The 25548-nt window shown below is 45.2% G+C and overlaps 1 protein-coding gene and 1 non-coding gene across 3 annotated transcripts in view; one reads left to right on the top strand and one right to left on the bottom strand.

Annotated features, from left to right (window-relative positions):
* The window catches only part of CNBD2 (cyclic nucleotide binding domain containing 2), a 62390-nt gene that overhangs the window by 15383 nt on the left and 21459 nt on the right, over positions 1–25548 (bottom strand). For both annotated transcript variants that reach the window (XM_069548460.1, XM_069548461.1), the window contains 5 exons: positions 21227–21390; positions 15690–15846; positions 15043–15194; positions 13059–13197; positions 5799–5913 (listed from right to left, as the gene is read on the bottom strand). In XM_069548460.1, the coding sequence (XP_069404561.1) occupies positions 5799–5913; positions 13059–13197; positions 15043–15194; positions 15690–15846; positions 21227–21390 (727 nt within the window). The remainder of the gene's footprint in view (positions 1–5798; positions 5914–13058; positions 13198–15042; positions 15195–15689; positions 15847–21226; positions 21391–25548) is intronic.
* On the top strand, positions 9277–9349 carry TRNAS-GGA (transfer RNA serine (anticodon GGA)). Its single transcript has one exon. It is a non-coding gene; the product is annotated as a tRNA-Ser (tRNA).

Below are 25548 nucleotides of genomic sequence, written 5' to 3'. Positions count from 1 at the left end.
GCATGGCAACCCAGTCCAGTATTCTTGCCTGGAGAATTCCATGGACACAGGAGTCTGGCGGACTATAGTCCAAGGCATCACAAAGAGTTGGACACAACCGAGTGACTAAGCACAAAGGGCCAAAGCTTCAATTTGAACTCAGGTGTTTCTAATTCCAAGCTCATGTCTTTCCATTAACAGATCACATTGATCTGGTTTTTCAAACTGGGACTGGGGGTTCAGTTCAGTCGCTCAGTCATGTATGCCTCTTTGCGACCCCATGAATCACAGCACGCCAGGCCTCCCTGTCCATCACCAACTCCCGGAGTTCACTCAGACTCACGTCCATTGAGTCAGTGATGCCATCCAGCCATCTCATCCTCGGTCGTCCCCTTCTCCTCCTGCCCGCAATCCCTCCCAGCATCAGAATCTTTTCCAGTGAGTCAACTCTTTGCATGAGGTGGCCAAAGTACTGGAGTTTCAGCTTTAGCATCATTCCTTCCAAAGAAATCCCAGGGTTGACCTCCTTCAGAATGGACTGGTTGGATCTCCTTGCAGTCCGAGGGACTCTCAAGAGTCTTCTCCAACACCACAGTTCAAAAGCATCCATTCTTTGGTGCTCAGCCTTCTTCACAGTCCAACTCTCACATCCATACATGACTGGGGGTAGGGGTAGCAATAAAAGATAAAGAGATGACCAGCCATAAAACCCTGAGCATGTGCTATGCCTAGCACAGTGCCTGCACCATAACAGGCCCTCTGTGAGAACTATTAAAAAGATTTCCACGAAAATACCACTCAGAAATGCTATACTGAGTGAATGGACCCAGACACTAAAAAGTACATACTCTATAATTCCATTTACATGAAACCCTAGGAAAGACAAATGGAACCTACATTAGAAGACAGATAAGTAGTTGCCCAGGGCCAGGGGTGAAGGATAGAGATTGACTGGGAAGGGGCACAAGGGAAATTTTAGGGGTGCTAGAAATGTTCTATAACTTGGTTGTGGTGGTTACAACAGATGTAAATTTGGTAAAACTCATTGAACTACACACTTTAAATTTGTGTCTTTTATTTTATGAAAATTGAACCTTAATGACATTAATTTAATAAACAGATCTCCTGAGAGTTCCCTGGTGGCCTAGTAGTTAGGCTTTCACTGCCATAGTAGGGGGTCAATTCCTGCTCAGGGAACTAAGATCTCACTTAGAATCAGCAAAGTAGAAAAAAAAAAAAAAAAAAGAGCCCCAGTGTTAGAATTAATTGTTAAAATTAAAATTAATGTTAGTAGAAGTAAATCCAGACTACACAAGGAGTAGTACTGGAAAAACAGAGCACATGTTTTTTTTTAAAAAAAAAAAAAAAAAACCCTAAACACAACCTATTTAGAAGACGTTGTAGCAATATTTATCAACATTTAAATGCATTGCCAGTACACACTTGATCCAGTAATTCTAAGAATTTATCCAATATGTTTCTGTGCACAAGTATGCAAAGATAAACACACCAGGAAATTCACCACAGTAGGATAATAGCGAAAAACAGAAAATAACCCAAAGTATTTGTAAAATATAATTGGTTTAATTGTAGTATGTCCATACAAGAGGATAAAACTCAGCTATTAAGAACCACAGATCTAGATTTTTGCTTCCAACCAGAGTAAAAGGGACTAGATCCACTAGATCTACTCTCTCACCAGAAAGTAATAAAATACTGGGCTGCTGCTGCTGCTAAGTCACTTCAGTCGTGTCTGACTCTGTGCGACCCCATAGACGGCAGCCCACCAGGCTCCCCCGTCCCTGGGATTCTCCAGCAAGAACACTGGAGTGGGTTGCCATTTCCTTCTTCAATGCATGAAAGTGAACCCATTTCCTTCTCCAATGCATGAAAGTGAAAAGTGAAAGTGAAGTTGCTCAGTCGTGTCCGACTCTTTGCACACCAGGCTCCTCCGTCCATGGGATTTTCCAGGCAAGAGTACTGGAGTGGGGTGCCATTGCCTTCTCCGAAAATACTGGGCTCAATACACCGGAAAAAAAAATGGTTTTCAAGACATTGGGCATCAGGCCATGAAGAATCATTATCCCTGCAAGATAGAAAACAAATGGGATGAGCTCTTCTATTGCCCCAACCGACCACCTGGAGGCTTTCTGGATGATGGTGCGGCAAAGGGAAACCCAGGAGGACTCCAGCCCTCTCTCCAAATTAACGTGACAGAAGCGAGAGTGCGGGAGAAGACAAGGCAGCTGCAGTTCACGGAGCACAGTTCCGGAGAAGAGAGGGCTGCTCAGGAGAGAGGTCTGAAGATCTTCCAAGGGTCTCCTTCAGTCTCAGCTGAGTGCTCAGCAACACACATATAATGTCAGGAAACCACCAGCGGAATGCAACCCCTAAGACTGCTCTCAATGATTCCCACCTCCTAATGGCCACACAGGTGTGTACTGTCCTCCCATTAAGTGCGGGCTGATTCTAACAGAGAGAACACAGCAGAAGCGACAGGATGTCACTTTTGAGATGAGGTTTTAAAGATTGTGGCTTTCGCCCTTGGGTATACTCTGTTGCTCTCTCTCTCTCCAGGGGAAGCAAGCTGCCGTGTCAGAAAAATAGCCCCGTAGAGATACTCACAAGATGAGGGACTAAGTAAAGTTTGCAAACAGCCATTAAATGACCTTGGAAGTGGGTCCCTCTTAACTGAGTCTTCACATGAGAACACAGCCCCTGGAAGACAGCTGCAACCTCACAAGAGAACTTGAGCCAGAGGCACTTGGCTAAGCCATGCTCAAAATTCTGACCCCCAGGAACTGAGAAATAAGAAGTATTGCTTTAAGTCATTAGGTTTGGGATAATTTGTTCTGCAGTAATAGATATTGCATAGTAGTAACAGTAGTAATACCCAAGGCTGGGGAAAGAAACACCCAAAATGTTTAAAGATGATGTTTAAATCATCAGAGTTCTCAAAAGACCAGAAACAGTTCCTGTTCCCAATAGCTAGATTAGAAAGCCTCACAAGTAAAAACGGTTTTGTCTCATAAATGGGACAAAACTAGCTCTAGATTAACTGCTCTGATCTTACCTACCAAAGTCTAAGTGCTAGTTTTTAAAAGATTAAAATATTTCCAAATAACTGACCTGCATGCCAGAAACAAATCTAAGAAATATTTACAGGAATTTAAAAATATGCAGCACCCAAAATTCAGTTTGTGGCATTCTGTGAAAATTTAACAAACATGCAAAGAAGTAGGAAAATAGGAACCATATAAAGAGAAAAAAGCAAAGAATTGAAACTGACTCAGAAATGATACAGATGACAGAATTAGTATGTAAGGACATTAAAATAGTTACTATCATTGTATTCCAAAGAGGAAGTTTTGTGTACATTAAGCAGAAAAATAGAAATTATTTTTTTAAAGCCCCAAATCAAATTTCTAGATGTGAAAACTGCAAGGTCTGAAATGAAAAGATGTATTGGATAGGATTAATAGTAGATTAGATAATGCAGAAGAAAGACTGATAAAGTCAAACATATAGCAATAAAAATTATTTAAAATGACGGAGAGGAAAAAAGACAACAGCAAAATATTATTAGAGCATCAGTAAAACAACTTCAAGCAGCCCAATATACATATGATTTGAGTCTCCAAAGTGGAGGAGAAAAAAAGAGCATTTTAAAAATAATGGTTAAAGATTCCAAATCTGATGAAAAATATAAACCCAAAGATCCAAAAATTAAATGAACCCCAAGCACAGAAACATGATGAAAATTTTTCCAAGGCACAATGTAATCAAATTGCTTAAAACTGATAAAAGAAAAATTTTAAACTAACCAGGGCAGGGTAGTGGTGGTGATTTTACCACTTACATTGAATTGCTCCATTGTACACCAGGAACTAACATACTGTTATGGGTCAGTTTTACTTCAAAAATAAACAAACGAACTCGTAGAAAAAGAGATCAGATTTGTGGTTACCAAAGGTGGAGTGTAAGGGAGAAGGAACTGGCTGAAGGTTGTCAAAAGGTACAAACATCCAGTTATAAGATAAATACTAAGTAACAGAGGTGCAATGTACATGATTAATATAACTAACATCACTCTATGTTATATAAGAAAATTGATGAGAGTAAATCCTAAGAGTTCTTATCACAAGAAAAATGTTTTCTTTTTCTTTTGTATCTATATGAAATGATTAATGTTCACTAAATGTATTGTGGTAATCATTTCATGATGATTTGTAAGTCAAACCATCTTTCTGTTTACCTTAAACTTACATAGTGTTATATGTCAATTGTATTTTGATAAAACTGGAAGAAAAAATAACAACCTCGGCAAAAAGGCATAGTATGTATAAAGGATATAAAAAGTTTTGCAAAGAGATTATACAAAGGTAAGAATGTTGGCAGACTTCTTACTGAAAACAATGTAAGCCAGAAGACAGACTTTAAGGCAAGTCTTTAAAATATTGAGCAAAAAAAAAACAAAAACAAAAACTGTAAATCCTGAATTCTGTACCCAGTAAGAAATTTATTTATAAAATTAATACAAAATCATTCTTAAACATAGAAAAGCTGACAGAAATGTTAAAGGAAGCACTTTGGGCAGGAAGAAATGGTACTATGGAAATCTGATCTATACAAAGGCATGAAAAAAAATCAGGAATGGTACCACATAAAGACAAAATAGTTTTGTTCTTATTATTTAAATGTTTAAAATACAATTATTTGAAGCAAAAATAATAACCATGTGTTGTAAGGTTTTTAACATATCTGAAAGTAGAATGCATGACAATAGCACATCTGAGAGGGGAGAAACACAAGTATCCCGCTGCAAGGTTCCGATTCTATACGTGAAACGGCGTAATATCACTTGAAAGCAGCCTGCGATAAGTTAAAGGTATATACAACAAACTACAAAGCAACCACTAAAACAACATGACAGAGCTAATAAGCCAACACAGAAAATGAAATGGAATCATATAAAATAATCCAAAAGAAGGCAGGGGAGAAAAAGAATGTACTTAATACTGCTGAACTGTGTGCTTAAAAATAAAGATAGTAAACTTAATGTTACGTGTATTGTACCATAGTTAAAAAGAAAAAATTGGGGGAAAAAGTGAGAGATGTAGCTTTTTCTCTGGTGGATTAGCAATGGAAAAGAGAGAAAAAGGACAGACGTGAGAAGAGAACTGAAATTTACTGAGTACCTGCTAGGCACTGTGCATACAAGATTTCCCCTCATTCAGTAGCAACCTCTGTGATAACGACAGTGAACACCATCTATGTACTAACACATCTAGGTAGTGTTCTAAGAGTGTTATATATTCATTTGCTTAATTTTATAACAAGCCTACATGGTAGATACAAGGGTCTGCCTTACAGACTCTGAGGGCATCAGTGTGCAGGCACACAGAATCACTCGCCCAGTGTTCACAGCGAGTAAGAGAAGGACCCTAGGCTTATGCTCTTAACCACAACACACAGCGACAGGCTCCAAGACACCAGCCCCAGAGGCCTGAGTACTCACCAAAGTCGCCCTGCTAATCAGCGGAACTCACACCCAGCTCTGGCTAGCCCCAGACTATCTTTTCTCCACCCCTCTCCCTAGAAGAACCTGAGGCCGAGGGGAAAGGCTGAAAGGGGCTGCAGGGATCAGCAGAAGCCTCACCTGGAGGCCGTGTGGACCCGGTTTCCACAGCTGGTAGAAGATTGTCTATCCTGCCAGGCTTTTCTAGCTCTAGGTTTCTGCAAGATGCGGTGGACCAGGCATCAGGAAGCTGCAGGATCAAGCGCCCCCTGCTGGCCGCCGGATGTGGATGTCGGCTTACCTTTGAGGTGGATGTTTGGAGGTCCGTCATCTATGAGCTGCAGATGCTCCCAGATCCACTTATGGTAGAAGGGCGAGCTCTCAAGGTCTATCAACCTCAGGACTTCACAGATGCCCTGGACACGTAAGGGACACAAGCAGAGGGGTCAACCCCAGCTCCAAGCAGGACAGGCTTTGAAGATAAGCTCTTTTTTGTTTTACTTGCTTCATGCAAGCGGTTCAAGGTCCTTTTTAAAACTGAAAATGCTATCTACTCATAATTTAAAAATTCAAATAGCTAAACAGCACGAGAACTAAAAAAAAATCACCATTAAGGATGTTATACATATTTTAAAATTTGATATATATTGTCAACCAACCCTCTAGATACGTTAGATAAGTTTACACTCTCCCCAATAGTGCATAACACAACTCATTGTAATACATCTGTGTAATACACTGACAACTTGGTTTTCACAGCCCTTTTAATCTTTCCTAATCCGAGAGATAAGAAAGATTTGTCATTTTTCATATGCATTTCATATCTTTATTAGACCTTAATTTTTTTAAAAAATTTGGCCACATCACACAGCTTGTGGACTTTTAGTTCCCCAACCAGGAATTGAAGCCAGGCCCTTGTCAGTGTAAGCATGGAGTCCTAACCACTAGAAAGTCAGGGAATTCCCAATCTTAATCTTTTTTAGTAGGAACTCTAAGAGACCCATTAGGATTAATATTCAAGATAGATTACTGTTGAAGAGATCAAACATTTTAATAAGCCCTTATTATATTCCAGGCATTGTGTTAGGAGCTTTATTCAACATTCATTCAACAAACATTTATCCATCGGGAACTGCAGGTACTAGAAAAATACACATGAGCAGTTCTCTTTGGAAAGATTCTCATGGGTGTTTAATCGCATCTGAATCTGTGGAGAAAACAATTTCACCATGTGTTCCCAAATGATAAACTGTTCAAAATGAGTTGATTACGGGCATTAATTATGTTTGCAATGCTAGCAGAAATCATGTTCTCCAACTTTGCCCAGGCCCCAAGGACACCCAGCCACCCAAGGCCGATTTCTCCCTCTAGTGGCAATAAGAGTAAACTATCAGAGTGGGGACAACTGTTCAAACAGCTGGCCAAGTGGGAAATAAAAACGAGGAAACAGAGTAGCCCCTTTAGACGTGGCAGGTGCTCTTCAACTCCAGCCAGAAGGGCCACACCAGAATACACCCCGGTGTTGCCTGATCTTCTGAATATTCAGAAGAAGCCAGAGATCAGAATTTTCATGTATTATAGAGTCTTCACATTAACAATGGAATCAGGGGTCCTGCTTCTTTTGTCTGCTCAGGCTTTTCTAGTTGTGGCTCCAGGGCTCCAGAGCATGTGTGCTCAGTAGTTGAGGTGGGATCTTTGTTCCCCAACTAGGGGTCAAACCCATGTCCCCTATACTGGAAGGCAGATTCCTAACCACTGGACCACCAGGGAAGTCCCATAAGTTGGGTTTTAACAGAAGACTGTAAGGGACTAGTCAACTCATCTGCTAGTCAAGGGGCCCTCTACCTGCTGTCACTTTGTGACATCTGTATTATTTTTCTCAGAATGAAATTCAAGCATCAGAAATCAGCTGTGACGCTTATTTAGAAGCAGATTTCCAAAGTTAATGAAGCAGAGTCTCTGGGATGAGGCAGGACTCTGCCTTTTTTAAGAAGCATGCTAGGAGTTCTTTATGCATACCAAAATTTAAAAACTCTTCCCCTAGGTCAGGGGCCCTCCAGCTTTAGTGCACATCAGAATCACTTGGAAGTACAGGTCAGTGTTGCCAGGACACAGAGTACTGAGCTCTGTCCTCCCAGAGTTTTGGGTTTACTAGCTCTTGTGTGGGCCTAAGAATCTGAATTTTTTAGTGAGTTCCCAGGTGATGCTGATGCTGCTGGTCCAGCAGCAACACTTCGAGAACCACTGGATTAGAAGATGACTGAGTAGAGTGAGCCTGTGCTAAACTAATCTCATCCTCACAGACTATGAAGTAAGTACACAGTCTCATTTTACAGATGAAGAAATGAAGGCTCAACCAGAGTAAGAACTTTCTGTTAGTCAGGATGTCATTATCATGCTGATTAAAGGAAGTCTTGAATTTATACCCCTCGCCACACATCTCCCTCATCTTTCCTGCTTACATAGTATCAAAAGAATTTAGAGTCAACTGGGGGGACACATGGCCTTCCTGGCTTTGGAGGCGATCACCCCAAAATTTTAGGAAAGAGGAAGCAGAAATCAGGGAGGGGAAGGAATGGTAAATTACTGAGGTTGGCCTTGCCAGGTGGCGCTAGTAGTGAAGAACCCGCCTGCCAATGCAGGAGATGTAGGAGATGCAAGTTCGATCCCTGGGTCAGGAAGAGCCCCTGGAGAAGGAATAGCAACCCACTCCATATTCTTGCCTGGAGAATCCCATGGACAGGGGAGGCTGGTGGGCTACAGTCCAAGGACTGCACAGAGTCGGACACGACTGAAGCGACTCAGCACACAGGTTGGCCTTCAGGGCTCTCCCCTACCAGTTCCTCCTCTAGGCCCTCTCCCACCTCTCCTCACATAGGATTCTCCAAACTTACCAAACCATTCCCCGCCCTCCACTGGCAAGGACCTCACCCTCATCCTCACCCTTCTCTGGGTCAGATTCTGTGCATTGAATTCCCCTTCAGTGTTAAGCGTGTAGAGGCCAGCAGCCAAACACTACATTTCCCATGCTCCCCTGCTGCTCAGGCTCTGGATGTGATTTTTTTTTTTAAATTCTTGTATTTATTTATTTGGGGCTGTGCTGGGGCTTTGTTGCCGTGTGCGGGCTTTCTCTAGCTGCGGTGTGCGGGCTTCTCGTTGCAATGGCTTCTCTTGTTGTGGGGCACAGGCTCTCAGGGGGGTGGGCTTCAGTGGGCGTGGCACATGGGCTTAGTTGCCCTGCGGTATGTGGGATCTTCCTGGGCCAGGGATAGAATCTATGTCCTCTGCATTGGCAGGCAGATTCCTAACCACTGGACCAGCAGGGAAGTCCCTGGATGTGATTTAGCTTCCACCAATCCAATGAAGCTGGGCAAGGCTTGGTTATGGAACTGAGGGACATCCACTTTGTCAGTGGAGACAGTGGTTGTAAAGGTGGCTTCCTAAACTTGGCAGGGGCAGCAAGTATCAGGGACAGTCCAGTTCTGGATTCTGGTCTGAAGTTATGTGAGAGTCACTTTCAGTCCAAAGCCTGTTTATTCAGGTCTCCCCTCACTAGTAAATCTGTTAGTCATTTAACATCCCATTTACAGTAAATCCCTTTCCTGCTTACACTAGCTAGACTTGACTGTTCTCTCGGACTGAACACAGAATCACAACACAAACATACTCCTGGAGATGCTCAAACAACCTGCTCCTGGGTAAAGTGTATCCATGTCTATACATTTTACTGTTATGAAGGGTGCGTTACACACAACTTATAAACAGTAGTAAAATGGGCTTCCCTGGTGGCTCAGAGGTTAAAGTGTCTGCCTGGAATGCAGGAGACCCAGGTTCAATCCCTGCGTCAGGAAGATCCCCTGGAGAAGGAAACGGCAACCCACTCCAGTACTCTTGCCTGGAGAATCCCATGGAGGGAGGAGCCTGGTGGGCTACAGTCCATGGGGTCGCAGAGAGTCGGACATGACTGAGCGACTTCACTTTCATTTTCAAAATGTACCACACTCTTATTGGAAATTCTATATAGCCAACTGATTCTCACAGAACGCTTTCGTTGATGTTGGCTGAACTCATATGCCTGTGGCTAGCCTGTAGTCACAGTTCAACCATGATTTGACAAATTAAGTTACGTGCCAAACTACTCTTTTCCCCAAATAATTAATAAGTCTGACTTGTAATCCACTGGTAAACTCTTTTTCACCCTCGTATAAATTATATTCATTACACTGAAACCTCTTTCAGGTTTAACACTATGTATATTAACTTTCCTGGTGGCTCAATGGTAAAGAATCCACCTGCCAACGCAGGAGATGCAGGTTCGATCCCTGGGTTGGGAAGATGCCCTGGAGAAGGAAACGGCAGCCTGCTCCAGTATCCTTGCCTGGGAAATCCCATGGACAGAGGAGCCTGGTGGGCTACAGTCCAGAGGGTCGCAAAAGAGTTGGACGTGGCTTTGAGACTAAACAACACTGTGCATATCAGAACTTCACCTCTTCATCAGTGAGGACTTTTAGGATGAATCTATGATGGGTCTTTCTTAAATACTGGAAAAACATTTCCTTAATTTTTTTCTCTTTACAACGTAACAGCTAGACACCCAGCCCACTGTGGAATTTAATCTGCATTATAAATATTTTCTGTATAGCTTTCTTAAGACAGTCAGCAAGGTCATAAATCAATGCCTGACTTAAGAGTGTCTGCCTATTTCCCTTGCATACATGCTTCCACTACGGCTGATTTTCAGCTACCAGTGGGAAGTCGCTGAACACGGAATTGAGAAGAGATGGGCACAGTGTTTAGATTTCCACCACACGGATATGACAGGCAAAAGCCACCTCGAGCGCACAGATGATAGTAAAATGCAATAACGCTCAGGAATGATATGTTTTCCAGTATTAATAGCCTTGTTTTCAATATAATAAATTTAATTGTAATTAAATAAATTGAATAAATTCCTGAGAACTTAACAATCAGCTTTCACCGGCCAGGAGGAGCCAGCTCCAGCACACAACCAATCTTAACCCCTGCTTTTGTTTGCTGCTGCTGCTGCTAAGTCACTTCAGTCTTGTCCGACTCTGTGCGACCCCATAGATGGCAGCCCACCAGGCTCCTCCGCCCCTGGAATTCTCCAGGCAAGAGGACTGGAGTAGGGTGCCATTGCCTTCTCTGCTGCTTTTGTCTAAGGGCCCTATATTTCAAGGCTCATCCCCCACCTCACCTTCTCCAGGAAGCCCTCCTGAGAGCCTTCAGCCTTTCAAGAGTTTCCTATCCTGAATTCTTATAATTCACAGAGTTTGCACTAATTGCTCGGTAACTGGCACTGACAACTTTGTTTGTCTACACACAGAATCTAGTGGAGAATATATATATAAGGAGAGAGAACCAGCCTTTTCCACCTTTGTATCCCTCCAGGGCCTGAACCAATGTGTCATGACCTTGGCAAAAACTTGCCAAATGTTTGTCTTGGTTTAACATGTAAATCATAGGTCTATGGGAGATACTAAAAGTCCGGGGGCAGAGTTCTGGCTCTGCCACTGGCTAGCTGGGTGGCCTTTCCTAAGGCATCTTAGCCTCAGCTTCCTCAACTATAAACTTGGAATAATAATACCTTCCTGGTAGAGCTCTGGTGAAGATTTATGGTGGAATAGTACTTGATACATGGCTGTTCATCAAAGCACTGTTTGAAAAAGCAAGTGTTGAGATAACCTAAATATCCATCAATTAGGGAACTGGTTAGATAAATTAAAATACAACCATACAGTAAAATACTACATAATGTTAAGAGAGAATGAGTAAGTTCTTTAGGTACTGATATGGAACAACCTATAGAAACACTTATAAGTGAAACAGCAAAGTGCAGAAGAGTCTGTATACGGTGATGCGACTTATGAAAAAAAAAGGAAAACACACACACATGCATTTGCCTGTGTACACAGACAACGTGTGCAGAACAGACGTAAGAAACTGGTGCCAGGGGTGGTCTGTGAGGAGGGATAGAATGGGGAAGAGAGGGGAAAGGGAGCCATCACTCTTGTGAGTATTTTGAATTTTGAACCATGTGAAGTACTACCTATTCCAAAGTAATGCAAAACAAGATTAATGATGCCCAGAAGTGAAGAGCCTCTCCCCGCTGAAATGGTGGTTTTGATGATGAGGATGTTGGTGGTGATAACGAGCTACTTAGGGGTCTGAGCAGAGTCAACAGGTGACAGAAAGATGGACTCAAGTCAATCCCAAGCCCCAGCTTCTGGGAAAAGGAGCCTTGGGGTCAGACAGACCTGGGTTCAACCCTGCCTCTGCCCCTGATCAACTGCGTGAACTTGAACAAGCCACTTAACACCGTCCCTTTCGTGTCTATAAAACAGGAATGATGACAATAGCAACATCCTTTGGTTACACAGTAAACACACAATAAATTTAAATTTTTCTTTTCATTATCAACCAACAGAGAAGTTGGCAAAGGACATAAAGCAATTCGCAAAATACAAAATTGAGATAGTAAACAAATAGGATTAATCTCGTTAGTAATCAGAAAAATTATGTAAATTAAATTCTCAAAGAGGTAGTAACCGTACCTATGAAATTATTGGAAAAGACAAAATTTATATAGTAAACAAGATTAATCGCGCTAATAATATAAAAGAGTATATATAAGTTAAATCCCCAAAGAGGTAATAACTGTCACCTATTAAATTAAAGAAACCTTTGAGAGAGCGACTGGCAGAGGTTGGTGGCACTGACAAAGCGGTATGTTGCTGGGAGCTAGAGAAAGTGGAGCCCTCCTTCTGGAAAGCAATTTGCTCTGAGAGTCAAAAAAACGGTGATTTTAAGAAATATCACTTTTGAAAATCTGTTCCCAGGTGATGAGCTCATTGTCTCCTCTTCCTGGAAATTTTTATAATACGGTCATTATCACTTTTACAATTTTAAGATAATAATTTTTAAAAAGTGATCTGGAATCCTTAAAATTCAATTGCCAAATGCATAATTTAAATATGTATCTATAAATAAACACATAGATGAGCTCAGGGAAAGAGAACCCTCCCCCAACACTTGCCTTCTTTCTGATGGAACAGCTCTGTATCTTAACGATCACAGAAACCCTCTGATGGTGGGAGGCCAAAGAGTGTCCTTTGCTTTTTTAAACTCAGTCACTCAGTTGTGACTCTTTGCAACCCCATGGACTGAAGCCCATCAGGGTCCTTTGTCCAAGGAATTTTCCAAGCAACCAGGATGTGGGTGCTCAGAAAAGGATGTGCTGGGACTTCCCTGGTGGTCTAGTGGTTAGCAACTCACCTTCCAGTGCAGGGGGAGGGGCTCAATCCCTGCTCAGGGAACAAAGATCCCACATGCCTCATGGCCAAAAGAACAAAACATTAAAAAAGAAAAGAAACACTATTGTAACAAATTCAATAAAGACTTTTAAAAAATGGTCCAGGTCAAAAAAAAAAAATTAAAGAAAAGGACATATGACAAACCAGGGCTCCCCCCGGTCACCTGGCCACAGGATGCCAGACTAGCCATGGTCTCCTTAGCTTCACCACCCCCGCCCCAGACCTCTCACCTCACAGACAAACATGATGGAGGACGATTCTATAAAGTCCTTTGAGATCAGCTGCCCGTAGGAGAACTTCTCTACCTTCCCCAGGACTACGAGCTTCCAGAGCGTCTCATCGGACCAGGAGTGAAACAGGTCCATCTTCCTGAGGGGAAAAGCCTGTGAGACTTCCTCACTGTCCATCACGGCAGAGGCCTAGCACTTGGCGATTCCTGGAAAGGGAGTGTGTGCTCCTGCTCTGGCAGAGGCCTGAGGTGGATGACTTCGTACCCGTCCTGCTCGCTAGCCCCGCCTGCAGCCGGCCTCCTGTCACTTGTCCTTTGCTCCCCTGCCCTCTTCTTCTCAAGGCCCTACCCTCCAACTGCTCCCCTCACTGCACCTCAGAGGCACCCGAGCTATTGGGGCTTTGTTCTCTTTCGATCCTCCCTCCAGAAGCTTCTTCCAGCTGAATCCCCCACTAACCTGGCGACCACTAAACTGCTCCCATTCCAAGGAATACCCAAGAGTTCCTCACTTTAGCTGTCCTCTCCCCCAGACCAGCAGTCCAGGCCCTGCCTCTGGTTTGGGCAGCTCATTCCAACCCTTGTCTCCCTCCTCCAGTCTACTGACTGCCAGTCCTCAGCCCTGGGCCAGGGGATGGCGGAGGTCAGGACCCTCTTCTTTTGGCCTGTTGGTGCCCTACGGTGGAAGGCCCACCCTGCGATGACCACCGGTTCTTTGACCTCAAACCTAGTATACCATAAATCATGGGCTTTCATAGGTGGCCCCACTGGGCTGCTAATAAGCATCACAGATCTTTTCTCAGCTCCAAATTATGAGCTCAGAACTCGGGTTACTCAGGCCTCAAGCTGGGGGTGGGGGCAATGAGCTCCATCGGGGCATCAAAGGGGAACAGGGTCGGCACTGTGTACAAGGAGGAGAGGGGTCTGGAGACAAGGAGGAAAGTGGGGCGACCAGAGAAGGAGCACCTCCTAGGCCAAAACTGGGCCACACACTTCCCATGAACATGGCATTGGATTCTTACAATGACCTTGGAGAGAGGAATCCTGATCCCCACTTTCCAAGGCAGGAGATGAAAGCCCAGGGAAGTGAAGTGACCTGTTGAGAGTCCTGTGGCGGATAAACTCAAGAGCTGCGATTAGAACATGGCCCTATTTTTCTTCCACTGTATGAAAATATGAACTGCCCCTCCCTTCAGGACTGAGTCCGCCCTTGAAGGGCTGCGGCCCCTTCATGGGGGTGGCTCTCTTAGCTCCAGCCCACAGAGGCCAGAGCCCTCTGCCCATCACACTTCTCTCTGCCTCTGCATCCCTGCAACCTGTATTCTTGGTGCCAGCATGGATGCTGCAATTGATTTTCACTCTTTTCCTCAAGGCGAGGAACGAAAGATAACTGGATGAGCACCTGTCTGTGCCTGGCACTGGGACAGCAGAGAGACGATGATGGTGAAAAAGGCAGGCCTGTCCTTGCCGCCGAGCTGCTTGCTTACTGTCTGATGGCGCAAGAACTATAGTTTGGATGGGGCTTTAAGGAAACACAGGGTGTGATAGAGCACTGAGGGGGGCACCCACTCTATTCTGGGATGCAGAGAGGTGGCCCTTGGTGAGGGAGGTGAGGCAGTGAAGCCTGGGGACTTCTAAGTCAGACATTCTGGACACATCACCATCCTGAGCTTCGCTTCCTTCACTATGAACTGGGGAGAATGAGAAACAACACGGTGGGATTGAATGTTCACATTAGATAAAGTGGGTGGTACAAAAGGCTGAGCCCAACAAGTGTGCAAAGCATGTTACCAGCTCATTAAGAAAGGGATATTTGAGCTGCGACCTGAAGGTATAGTAGGAGTTTGCTAGACAAAAGTTGAAGTTGGGTGGGAGGTGGGTCCCAAAGAGCATTTCAGGCAGAGAGAATGGCACCCAGTGTTCCCCACCGGGCCAAGGACAAAGGTGCCTACGAAACACAGGAGGAAGGTGCTGGCTGCCAGAGTTACCTAAAAAATTCAAACCGAAGCTGAGCATCCTTTTTAACTTCTTGGTCCAGCTTATTCGCCATGAAATCCTCTCGGTCGACAACCAAGAACTCCGTTTCTTCCATACAGACCACGGTGGCCCTTCTCACTGTAGAGGTGAGGGAGCCCATTTCCTGTTGAATGGACAGGAGCACAGGCAAGTGAGAGGCACCCTGAGCTTTCTGTCCGCAGCCTTGACCACCTCTTCCCCGTTTCCATCTCCCCCCAGAAATCTCTCTTCCCCAGAATGCGGGTTCCCTGGCCCATTCTGTGCCCCTGCTCACTCCCTGCTGCTGTGGATTGACCCCCCTGCCCCTCCACCGCCCACCGCCATATGCTGCCTGTGGAAAAGAGGCAACCAGGCTTGACCAAGGCAGGGAAAGGAAGCTGGAAAGGCCTTGCTGAGGGTTCACGGCATATCTGAGGGTTACAGAGAGAACATACTCCTCAAAACATCACAGATGAAATGGTCGGACTTGGACATTACCAGGCCCAGCTCAATCAGCATTTGACAGGGCAGGGACTCGTACGAAGCAGAAGGCAGGACTGGGCCGGGCCTGGAGGTTCCAGCAGGAGTCCTGTCACCCCCAACCCCTCCCCAGGAGGGCAGACCCTTCCCCCGCGCTCACCCCAAAACAGCTGCCCTTTTGCAGCAATGTTGGGTGGGGATCCAGGAAGGCACTGCTGCCATCCTCGTCCTCCGTCACGGCCACCGTGCCCAGGTAGATAAAATAAAAGCTGTTGCCCCTCTGGCCCTTCTTGACGATCACACGCCTGCGACCAAACCTGGGGAAAGACCGTGGCCAGTTGGTCTGGTAGCAACACACAGTCTGGTCCCTGCCAGGAGGATATCTAGATGGCCTGCTCTTTGTTCTGGAGTGTGAAAACATAGACGGGCTTCCCAGGTGGCACCAGTGATAAAGAACCCGCCTGCCAGTGCAGGAGACCTAAGAGACTCGGGTTCAATCCCTGGGTTGGGAAGATCCCCTGGAAGAGGACATGGCAACCCACTCCAGTATTCTTGCCTGGAGAATTCCAAGGACAGAGGAGCCTGGCAGGCTACAGTCCATAGGGTCACAAAGAGTTGGACACGACTGAAGTGACTGAGCATGCACGTGTGCCTGAAAGCACAGATGGGGCTCGAGGGACCTCAGAACTGTCGAGCCCCAGCTCCATCAAGCTTGACCTCTTCACTAACATGTGTCCAGTTCCCACCTCCATTAGACGGAAGCTTCAGGAGAATACAGCCTTTGTCAGTCTGCTTAGGCACCTAAGTAAATGCTCAATGAATGGTCATTGAGTAAATGAATGAAGAGCTGCTGGAAGCAGTGGGTGAGTAGCTAAATGATTAACAGCACTGGCTTTAGAGTCACACTAGGATCCAAATCCTGGTTCTGCCCTTAGCTGTGTGATAGTAGGTGACTCATATCCCCTCCCTGAGCCTCAGTTTCTCCTGTCTGTAAAATGGAGATGAGCATATATAGAAAGAGATGGATAAACGGTTTTATTATGATCCCTAATAGCTCACTATCCAACTAAGAACTTCTAGAGCAGAGGTAGCCAGGTTCAAAGCAAACTAAGAGTTCTTCAGCTCAGAGGAGGATAGTTTCTATATTTCAAATGCAAGTTCAAACCACACCTCTTTTAATATTTATTAATCCATTCAATAAGTTAGACAAATACCAGTGGTATCTACCAGGCTTAGTAATAAAGGACACAAATCTTGTTCTCAAAATTATAGTTAAGTACAGGAAGTAAATAAGATTTTATTTTATTATTTTTTTAAATAAGATTTTAAAATGCTTTAAAATGAGAATTCCCTGGTGGTTCAGTGGTTAGGACTTCACACTTTCACTGCCTGGGTTCAGTCCCTGGTCAAGGAACCAAGATCCTGCAAGCTGCAAGGCACAGCCAAAAAGAAAATCACTTTAGGAGAGGCTAATTCAGAAGCACAGAGAAAGGGCACTTAACCCAGTGTAGGAAGACCAGAGAAGCCTCTAGGATAGTGAGTGGAGTCATCCAGGGCAACAGAGAGATGGAAGAGACTCCTAGGCAGAGGGGCCACCATGTCCAAAGGCAGAGAGAGCTGGAAGCCTGCACGTTCAGAGAAACAGCAGTAAGCTCCAGCAGAGGGGACAATGTACAAACCAGAGGCTTTATCAACAGAGGAAAGAGGAGAGGCCCAGATAACAGTGACTAGTTTGGAGAAGGCAGGCATATTCAGCCAGGAAAGAAGACTTTGGGGATAAAAAGAACACAGTTCAGTTCAGTTCAGTCTCTCGGTCGTGTCTGACTCTTTGCGACCCCATGAATCGCAGCACACCAGGCCTCCCTGTCCATCACCATCTCCTGGAGTTCACTCAGACTCACATCCATCGAGTCCGTGATGCCATCCAGCCATCTCATCCTCTGTCGTCCCCTTCTCTTCCTGCCCCTAATCCCTCCTAGCATCAGAGTCTTTTCCAGTGAGTCAACTCTTCGCATGAGGTGGCCAAAGTACTGGAGCTTCAGCTTCAGCATCATTCCTTCCAAAGAAATCCCAGGGTTGATCTCCTTCAGAATGGACTGGTTGGATCTCCTTGCAATCCAAGGGACTCTCAAGAGTCTTCTCCAACACCACAGTTCAAAAGCATCAATTCTTTGGCGCTCAGCCTTCTTCACAGTCCAACTCTCACATCCATACATGACCACTGGAAAAACCATAGCCTTGACTAGATGGACCTTAGTCGGCAAAGTAATGTCTCTGCTTTTGAATATGCTGTCTAGGTTGGTCATAACTTTTCTTCCAAGGAGTAATTTTAATTTCATGGCTGCAGTCACCATCTGCGGTGATTTTGGAGCCCCCAAAAATAAAGTCTGACACTGTTTCTACTGTTTCCCCATCTATTTCCCATGAAGTGATGGGACGGGATGCCATGATCTTCGTTTTCTGAATGTTGAGCTTTAAGCCAACTTTTTAACTCTCCTCTTTCACTTTCATCAAGAGGCTTTTTAGTTCCTCTTCACTTTCTGCCATAAGGGTGGTATCATCTGTATATCTGAGGTTATTGATATTTCTCCCAGCAATCTTGATTCCAGCTTTTCTTCCAGTCCAGCGTTCCTCATGATGTACTCTGCATATAAGTTAAATACGCAGGGTGACAATATACAGCCTTGACGTCCTCCTTTTCTATTTGGAACCAGTCTGTTGTTCCATGTCCAGTAGGCCAGCCTTTATTCCAGGGTAGACCCTCAGAGATCATCCAGCTCATCCAACATTTGGGAGGTGAAGAAAGATCTCTTATAGCAGATATCTGTTTCTTTTTTTTTTTTTTTGCTGTCAAGCATCTGGTCACCTTTTTGCACCCGCTGATTTTTGGTTTTGTTTGTTTAACTTATTTTTGGCTGTGCTAGGTCTTTGTCTCAGTGCCTGGACTTCTCCTTGCAGCGGCTTCTCTTTCTGTGGAGCACTGTGGAGCATTCTCATTGCTGTGTGCTTCTCTGGAGCACCGGCTCAGCTGTTGTGGTGTACGGGCTTAACTGTTCCACGGCATATGGGATCTTCCTGGACCAGGGATCCCACACAGAACAGAGACTGTCCACTGCATTAGCAGGCAGATTCCTAACCACTCAACCACCAGGGAAGTCCAGCCCCTGATTTTACTTTAGGGGAAACACCTTTTCTTGACTCTCAGGCAATCAGAACATCACTGACCAATTGGTGATTCGAGTGAGGTCAATCTGGTTCAGAAAAAACTAATCCCAAGGCTCTGACTTGACTGGGAAGAGCTAACTCCTTTTCCCAATGGACTGAACTTGGACAGATGGAAGCTTGGAGCTGTGGCTGTCGTAGCAGGCCGGCTACCATGAAGTGGGAGTCTCAGCCAGAGACCCTCCTTTGCATCCATATTTGCATAAGTTTCTTATGCAAATGAAGTGCCAAGAGATGGAGAGAGACAGACACAGACTGTGGGTCACTGGTGACACTAAGCTCCTGGATCCAGCTGAGCCTGAAGCTGAAGGACTATCCCAAGACTTTTCAGATATATGAGCCATCAACACATTCCCCCAGGCCGGATTTTCTGTCACTTTCTAGTGGAAGAATCCTATTTGATCTGCTAACCCCCAGTCTCAGAAATAACAAGCAACCAGCAGAGAGCTTTAATAATCATGACCTCCTGATGTTCACAAAAAACCTGGAGATTTCATAGTATTGTCTTCATGGGAATTGTAGGCTCAGGAAGGCTCAGTGGCTTGCCTGAGGTCACACCAGGGCAGATGGGACATTAAATTCCAGAGTTTCTAGGCCTGTGATTCTTTTTCTTACAATGATACCATTCTGCCTGCTATCGAATCTTACAGTTAAGACAGCAGTGATACCCTCCCCTCTCGCCTGGACTGGAGCAAAGAATATGGTTCCCCCTGCCTGCGATGTCCTGTGTACATCTCCACCTGTCAAATCTACCAGCTCAAACACCACCTCTTCTGTCAAACTCCCTTGGCCACGTCAGCTGGAAGGTTATCTCCCTTTCTTGGCTTTTATTATCTGTGAGATGGACCCTGCCTTGGTAATGAAGGGTCCATTTAGTTAGTGGTGGTTATGCCCTAGACTGTGACCTCTATGAAGGAAGATAGAACACAAACCTATAGTGAGCTTACATTTAGAGTTTCAAGACAGGTCTTACCTCAAATACTCTACTAGGCTGCCCCCCTGAGGACACTGAAATTTCCTGGAAATAATGTGGAAATACCACAAAAGCACCTCTCAGGCTTCTCTACGCCAAGGGACTTACTCGGTCCTTTCTTTGTGCCATGGACCAACTGACAATCTGGTGAATGCTTCACAAAACAATGTTTTAAATGTATAAAAGAAAATATAGCAGAATTATAGTTAACAAAAATCTAAGTTTGTGATACAGCAATATATCTGCCTCTTTCTGCAAAACAAGAGCTAGCAACAGACCTAATAACTACCATCTTTTCAAGACCCAGAGAGATGTTATGGGGAGGGAGGTGGGAGGGGGGTTCATGTTTGGGAATGCATGTAAGAATTAAAGATTTTAAAATTTAAAAAATAAAAAACTTAAAAATAAAAAAGATGTGATAAATGAAAATTGGCTTTTGAGAAATCTGCAACATCTTAAATATGTGATAATATCTCTAAGTTCTTTTGGTTTAAAAAATTATGTAGTGGTTTGTTACCTACATTCACGACTGAAGGTAATGATAAATTTAAGAGGGTAATGAAAAAAGAGATAATATTTTTTCTCATCCAAGTTCACAGACCCTTCCCCTAGTTGTTGCTACCTGGATGAAGTACACCTCATCTGTGATCCCTTCTGGCTTTTAAGGCCTGAGTTTGAGTCTCAGCTCTGCTACTTATTTAGGGGGTGAACTCAGATGAGTCATTCCCCTCACTTTGCCAACAAAGGTCCATCTAGTCAAACCTATAGTTCCCAGTAGTCGGGTGTGAGAGTCGGACTATAAAGAAGGCTGACCGCCAATGAACTGATGCTTTCAAATTGCGGTGCTGGAGAAGACTCTTGAGAGTCCTGCAGACAATGAGGAGATCAAATAGGACAATTCTAAAGGAAATCAACCCTGAATATCCATTGGAAGGACTGATGTTGAAGCTCCAATACTTTGGCCACCTGATTCGAAGAGTCGACTCATTGGAAAAGGCCCGGATGCTGGGAAAGATTGAGGGCAGGAGGAGAAGGGGGTGACAGAGGATGAGATGGTTGGATGGCATGCCGACTCAATGGACATAAGCTTGGGCAAACTCTGGGTGGGAGATAGTGAAGACAGAGAAGCTGGGCATGCTTTAGTCCATGGGGTCGCAAAGAGTTGGACCCAACTAAGCCCCTGAAAAACAACAACAACAAATTCCCCCCCACCCACAGCCTTAGTTTTCTCATCTGAAGACAGAGAGAATTGGACCATATCCTTTCTGAGGTTCTAACTAGCCACACTCAGTGGCTCCTTAATTCTGAGCAGATTCTCAATAAATGGCTGAGATACAGCATGCTGTCGTCATAACAGTGAGCATGAAGGTGAAATGACAGACGGTTTCTCACAGCCGACACCCCACAGAGGGGCTGGTGGACCCAATGTGGCCTTCACAGCCGGGCCCTTCTTGCACGGCCCCGCCCCAGGCCAGGGGCCAAGGGGTGAGCCCCTCACTGACCGTTCAAAGCGCATGACCTTGGCCAGGAGCAGCTGCAGGGGCTCTGAGTAGTTCCGGTAACTGTCCAGAACCTGCAAGAGGTTGCAGAGTGACTGGATCTCGTGCTCTGCCCTCCAAGCGGGCTGCTTCTGCGCGATCTGAATGGCCCTCGGAGGGAAGTGACCCTGGGGGGAAAGAGAGCCAAAGTGATGCAGAGGACCCAGTAGTTGCCCCCAGAGGCTGGTGGGCAACTCCCCACGCTCCTGCCCCACCCTTTCCCATTCCCACACAACAGTGGCTGACATGTGATGAGTGTGCCCTGTGTGCTGGGTATCAGGACAGGCATCTTACACATACCATCTCGCTGCATCTTTGCCCAAAGAAGCGTGGCACGATTATTATCCCCATTTGACAGATGCAGACACTCTGGCAGGATTGTGACCTAGAACTGCTACATGCCAAGGCCTGTGTCCCCAGCTACTGACCAAGAACCACTGCCATTCACTGACCCCACCAGTCAGTAATGGGGCTCCCTGGGCCCATTCGATACATTGCACGCTTCGGTCAAGGCAGACGTCCCTTGTCTCAGCCTGTACCTCAGCAAGCCTCAGGAGCCTAAGGAACAAAGAGAACCTACAGAGACTCTCAGCTAACCCTCCTAAGCCAGGACTCATGGACCAAGATGCGGGCAGATCCAGGCATTCGCTCGCCACTCCCACCTTCCAGGGAAACAGTGTTGTGATATTTACTTGTATGTATTTGGCTGCACTAGATCTTAGTTGTGATGTGTGGGATCTATTAGTTGCGGCACGTGGAATCTAGTTTTCCCAACCAGGAAGCGAACCCGGGCCCCGTGCATCAGGAGCAAGGAGTCTTAGCCACAGGTCCACCAGGGAAGTCCCAGGAGAAAATCTGAACTCCTACCACAGCTTGGGGCCCCACGTGTTCTGCCTCCCTACCTGCTGACTGCCCTCCACCCGTGCCTTCTGCCGCTCTCCTTCTTTCTCTGGTCTCCCCTCGTCTTTTGCCTGTGCCAGGCTCACTCCTGTCTCTCAGGCTTTGCTTGGACTGCTCCCTCTGCCTGGAATGTTCCTCCCCTGGATTTTCACAAGAATATGACTGCCACTTCCTCCCCTATTCTGCTCTCAGCTCATATGGCGCCACATCTTCAGAGACTCCCTTCTGGATTATCTGAGCTAAAACAGTAGGGCCCCTCCCAGCACTCTGTAAGCTCAGAATCATTTTCTTCAAAGCATTTAATACTTTCTGAAATGATCTTACTCTTTTTTGTTAAAGTAAAAGAAAGTGAAAGTCGCTCAGTCATGTCCACCTCTTTGCAACCCCATGACTATACAGCCCATGGAATTCTCCAGGCCAGAATACTGGGGTGGGTAGCCTTTCCCTTCTCCAGGGGATCTTCCCAACCAGGGGATCAAACCCTGGTCTCCTGCATTGCAGGTGGATTCTTTACCAGCTGAGCCACAAGGAAAGCCCCCCACTTTTTTTTCAACCCCGTGGCCTGGAGCCTGCCAGGCTCCTCTGTCCATGGAATTCTCCAGGCAAGAGTACCGGAGTGGGTTGCCATGCCTTTCTCCAGGAGATCTTCCCGATTCAGGGATCGAACCTGGGTCTCCTGCATTGCAGGCAGATTCTTTACTGTTTGAGTCACCCAGGAAGCCCCCTTTTCTGTTAAAGTGTATATTATGTCATTTTCCCACCATAAACACACACACACACGCACACACAAATCTTGAACTCCATTGTCCAATATGGTAGCCAACAGCCACATGTGGCTATTTAAATTTAAAAATTAGTTCCGGAATTCTCTGGTGGTCCAATGGTTAAGAATTCACCTTCCAATGCAGGGGACACGAGTTCGATTCCTGGTCCAGGAAGATTCCACATGCCCTGGAGCAACTAAGCCTGTGCACCACGACTCCTGAGCCCACACCCTCGAGGCCGTGCTCAGCAGCAAGAGAAGCCACGGCAGTGAGAAGCCCACGAGTCGCAACTAGAGAGTAGTCCCCACTTGACTCAACTAGAGAAAGCCCAGGCACAGCAACGAAGACCCAGTGCAGCCAATACATGAATAAATAAAATTAGAATAAAAGAACTAGTCCCTCAGTCCCACTCGTGACAAGTGCTCAGTGGCTACACGAGTCTGCTGACTACTGTACGGGATAACGCAGACTACTAAACATTTCCGTGTCACTGAGAGTTTGATTGAACAAAGGTGTTCTAGAATATAAGCCCCAATATAAACACAATAAGGACTTCATGGTGGTCCAGTGGTTAACACTTCACCTTCCAATGAACGGAGTACGGGTTCAATCCCAGGTCAGAGAGCTAAGATCCCACTTGCCTCGTGGCCAAAAAACAAAAAAGACGCAAAAATACTGTAACAAGTTCAACAAAGCCTTTAAAAATGGTCCACGTGAAGAAAACCTTTTTAAAAGATAAACACAGCAGTGGCCTCGTCTACCTTGTTTACCGTTTTTAGAATGTCTCACCTGTGGTGGACACTTGACGAAATGAATGTTTACAGAAGTAAGGATGAATGCCGGCATCTTACACAACAGTAACTGTCTTGAAGAAAAAGGAAAGTGGGTCACGATGAGAATTCTGGTCATCACACCAGGAGATCGGAAGCCATGCGCATCCACTCGGAAAGGTAGTGTAGCACAGTGGTTAAAAGCACACAGGCTTGGGGACCAGATGTTGGGTTTGAACTTGGTCCTGCTACTTCCCAGCCAGCTTTGTGTCCTTGCACAAGCCTCTTCTCCCAGAGACCCAGTTTCCCTGTCTGATAATAACAGAAACTTTATGGGCAAACCAGAGTTAATTGTCAAGGGCTTACAATGTGCCTGATGCAGAGCAAGGGTTATGGAAGTGTCACAGTCTCTTTTATGGTCCGAATCCATTCCTTCTTACTATCAATAACCCATTAGGACTTCTATTATAGGGTCTATTTTTGGCAAAACACAGATGCCTTTGGCTTCTATGAACCAGGCTCACTTAGGGCCCTAATTCCTCCAGGAAATACTTGTTACCACCCTCAACCCTTGAGACCTCCTTCTGTGGGTTCCTACAGATTGTTACTTAACTTTCTGAGTAAGTTCCATCACCTTAACTCCTATTAGCTGCTTAAGGACAAGTGTGAATGGTATAGTCATCCTTGTTCCTCGTATCCACTCGGGTGGGGCGGGGAGGAGTGGATTGGTTCCAGAACCCCTGTCAATACTAAAATCTGCTGTTGCTCAAGTCCCTCCCTTAAGATGGTGTAGTATTTGTATGTCCTTCCATATACTTTAAATCATTTCAAGATTACTTAAAATACCTAACGCAATGTAAACCCTACATAAATGTTGTAAATACAATAAATAGTTACTGCCGGCAACTATTTATTCCAATTTTGCTTTTTGGAACTGTCTGGAATTTTCCTTTTCTGAATAGTTTCTACCTACGGTGGGTTGGATCCGAGGATGTGGAACCTGCTACAAAGATACAGGGAGCTGACTGTATTCCCCACCACAGACACAGACCAAGGCCTACCTAAGGAGCTCAAAAAAATATCTGGAATGAAGAAAAGGAAATCACTCAAACACAGCCCTGACTGTTTCTCAAACACCATTTCTCAGCACTGTCAATTTCACTCACTTCAGGCCAGTTATTCCCTCACTGTGGTCCTCTAGCACAGCAGTCCCTAACCTTTTAGGCATCTGGGACTGGTTTTGTGAAAGACATTTTTTTCACAGCCCAGGTCAGGGGGATGGTTCAGGTGATAACACAAGTGATGAGGACTGATGGGGAGTGGCAGCTGAAGCGTCACTTGCTCGCCCACCACTCACCTCCTGTTGTGTGGCCCAGTTCCTAACAGGCCATGGTTGGTAGCAGTCCACAACTCTGGGGTTGGGGACTCCTGCTCTAAAATACAGGGAGGATAAAGGAAAATAAGAGGGGCCGTTCATAATCTCAGCGCACAGAATTAGCCATTAACATGTGGCATTTGCACACGTGTGTGTACGTGTGTGCTCAGTCGTATCCGACTCTTTACAACTCCATGGACTCTAGCCCACCAGGCTCCTCTGTCCACGGAATTTTCCAGGCAAGAATACTGGAGTGATTGCCATTTCCTTCTCCAGGGGATCTTCCCGAGCCGGGGACCAAACTTGCATCTCTTGTATCTCCTGAATTGGCAGGTGGATTCTTTACCACGGTACCACCTGGCATTCTTGCTTCCTGCCTTTTTCCTATGTATACATAAAATTTTTGAAACTAACACAATATAATGACTATTTTTCCATTAAAAACCAGAACAATAGATAGTTAAAATCCCCTCGTAC

This window comes from Ovis canadensis, chromosome 13, assembly GCF_042477335.2.
Source record: "Ovis canadensis isolate MfBH-ARS-UI-01 breed Bighorn chromosome 13, ARS-UI_OviCan_v2, whole genome shotgun sequence".
Classification (NCBI taxonomy): Eukaryota; Metazoa; Chordata; class Mammalia; order Artiodactyla; family Bovidae; genus Ovis; species Ovis canadensis.
Note: the sequence above shows the minus strand (reverse complement) of the source record. Positions and strands in the feature narration are given on the sequence as shown.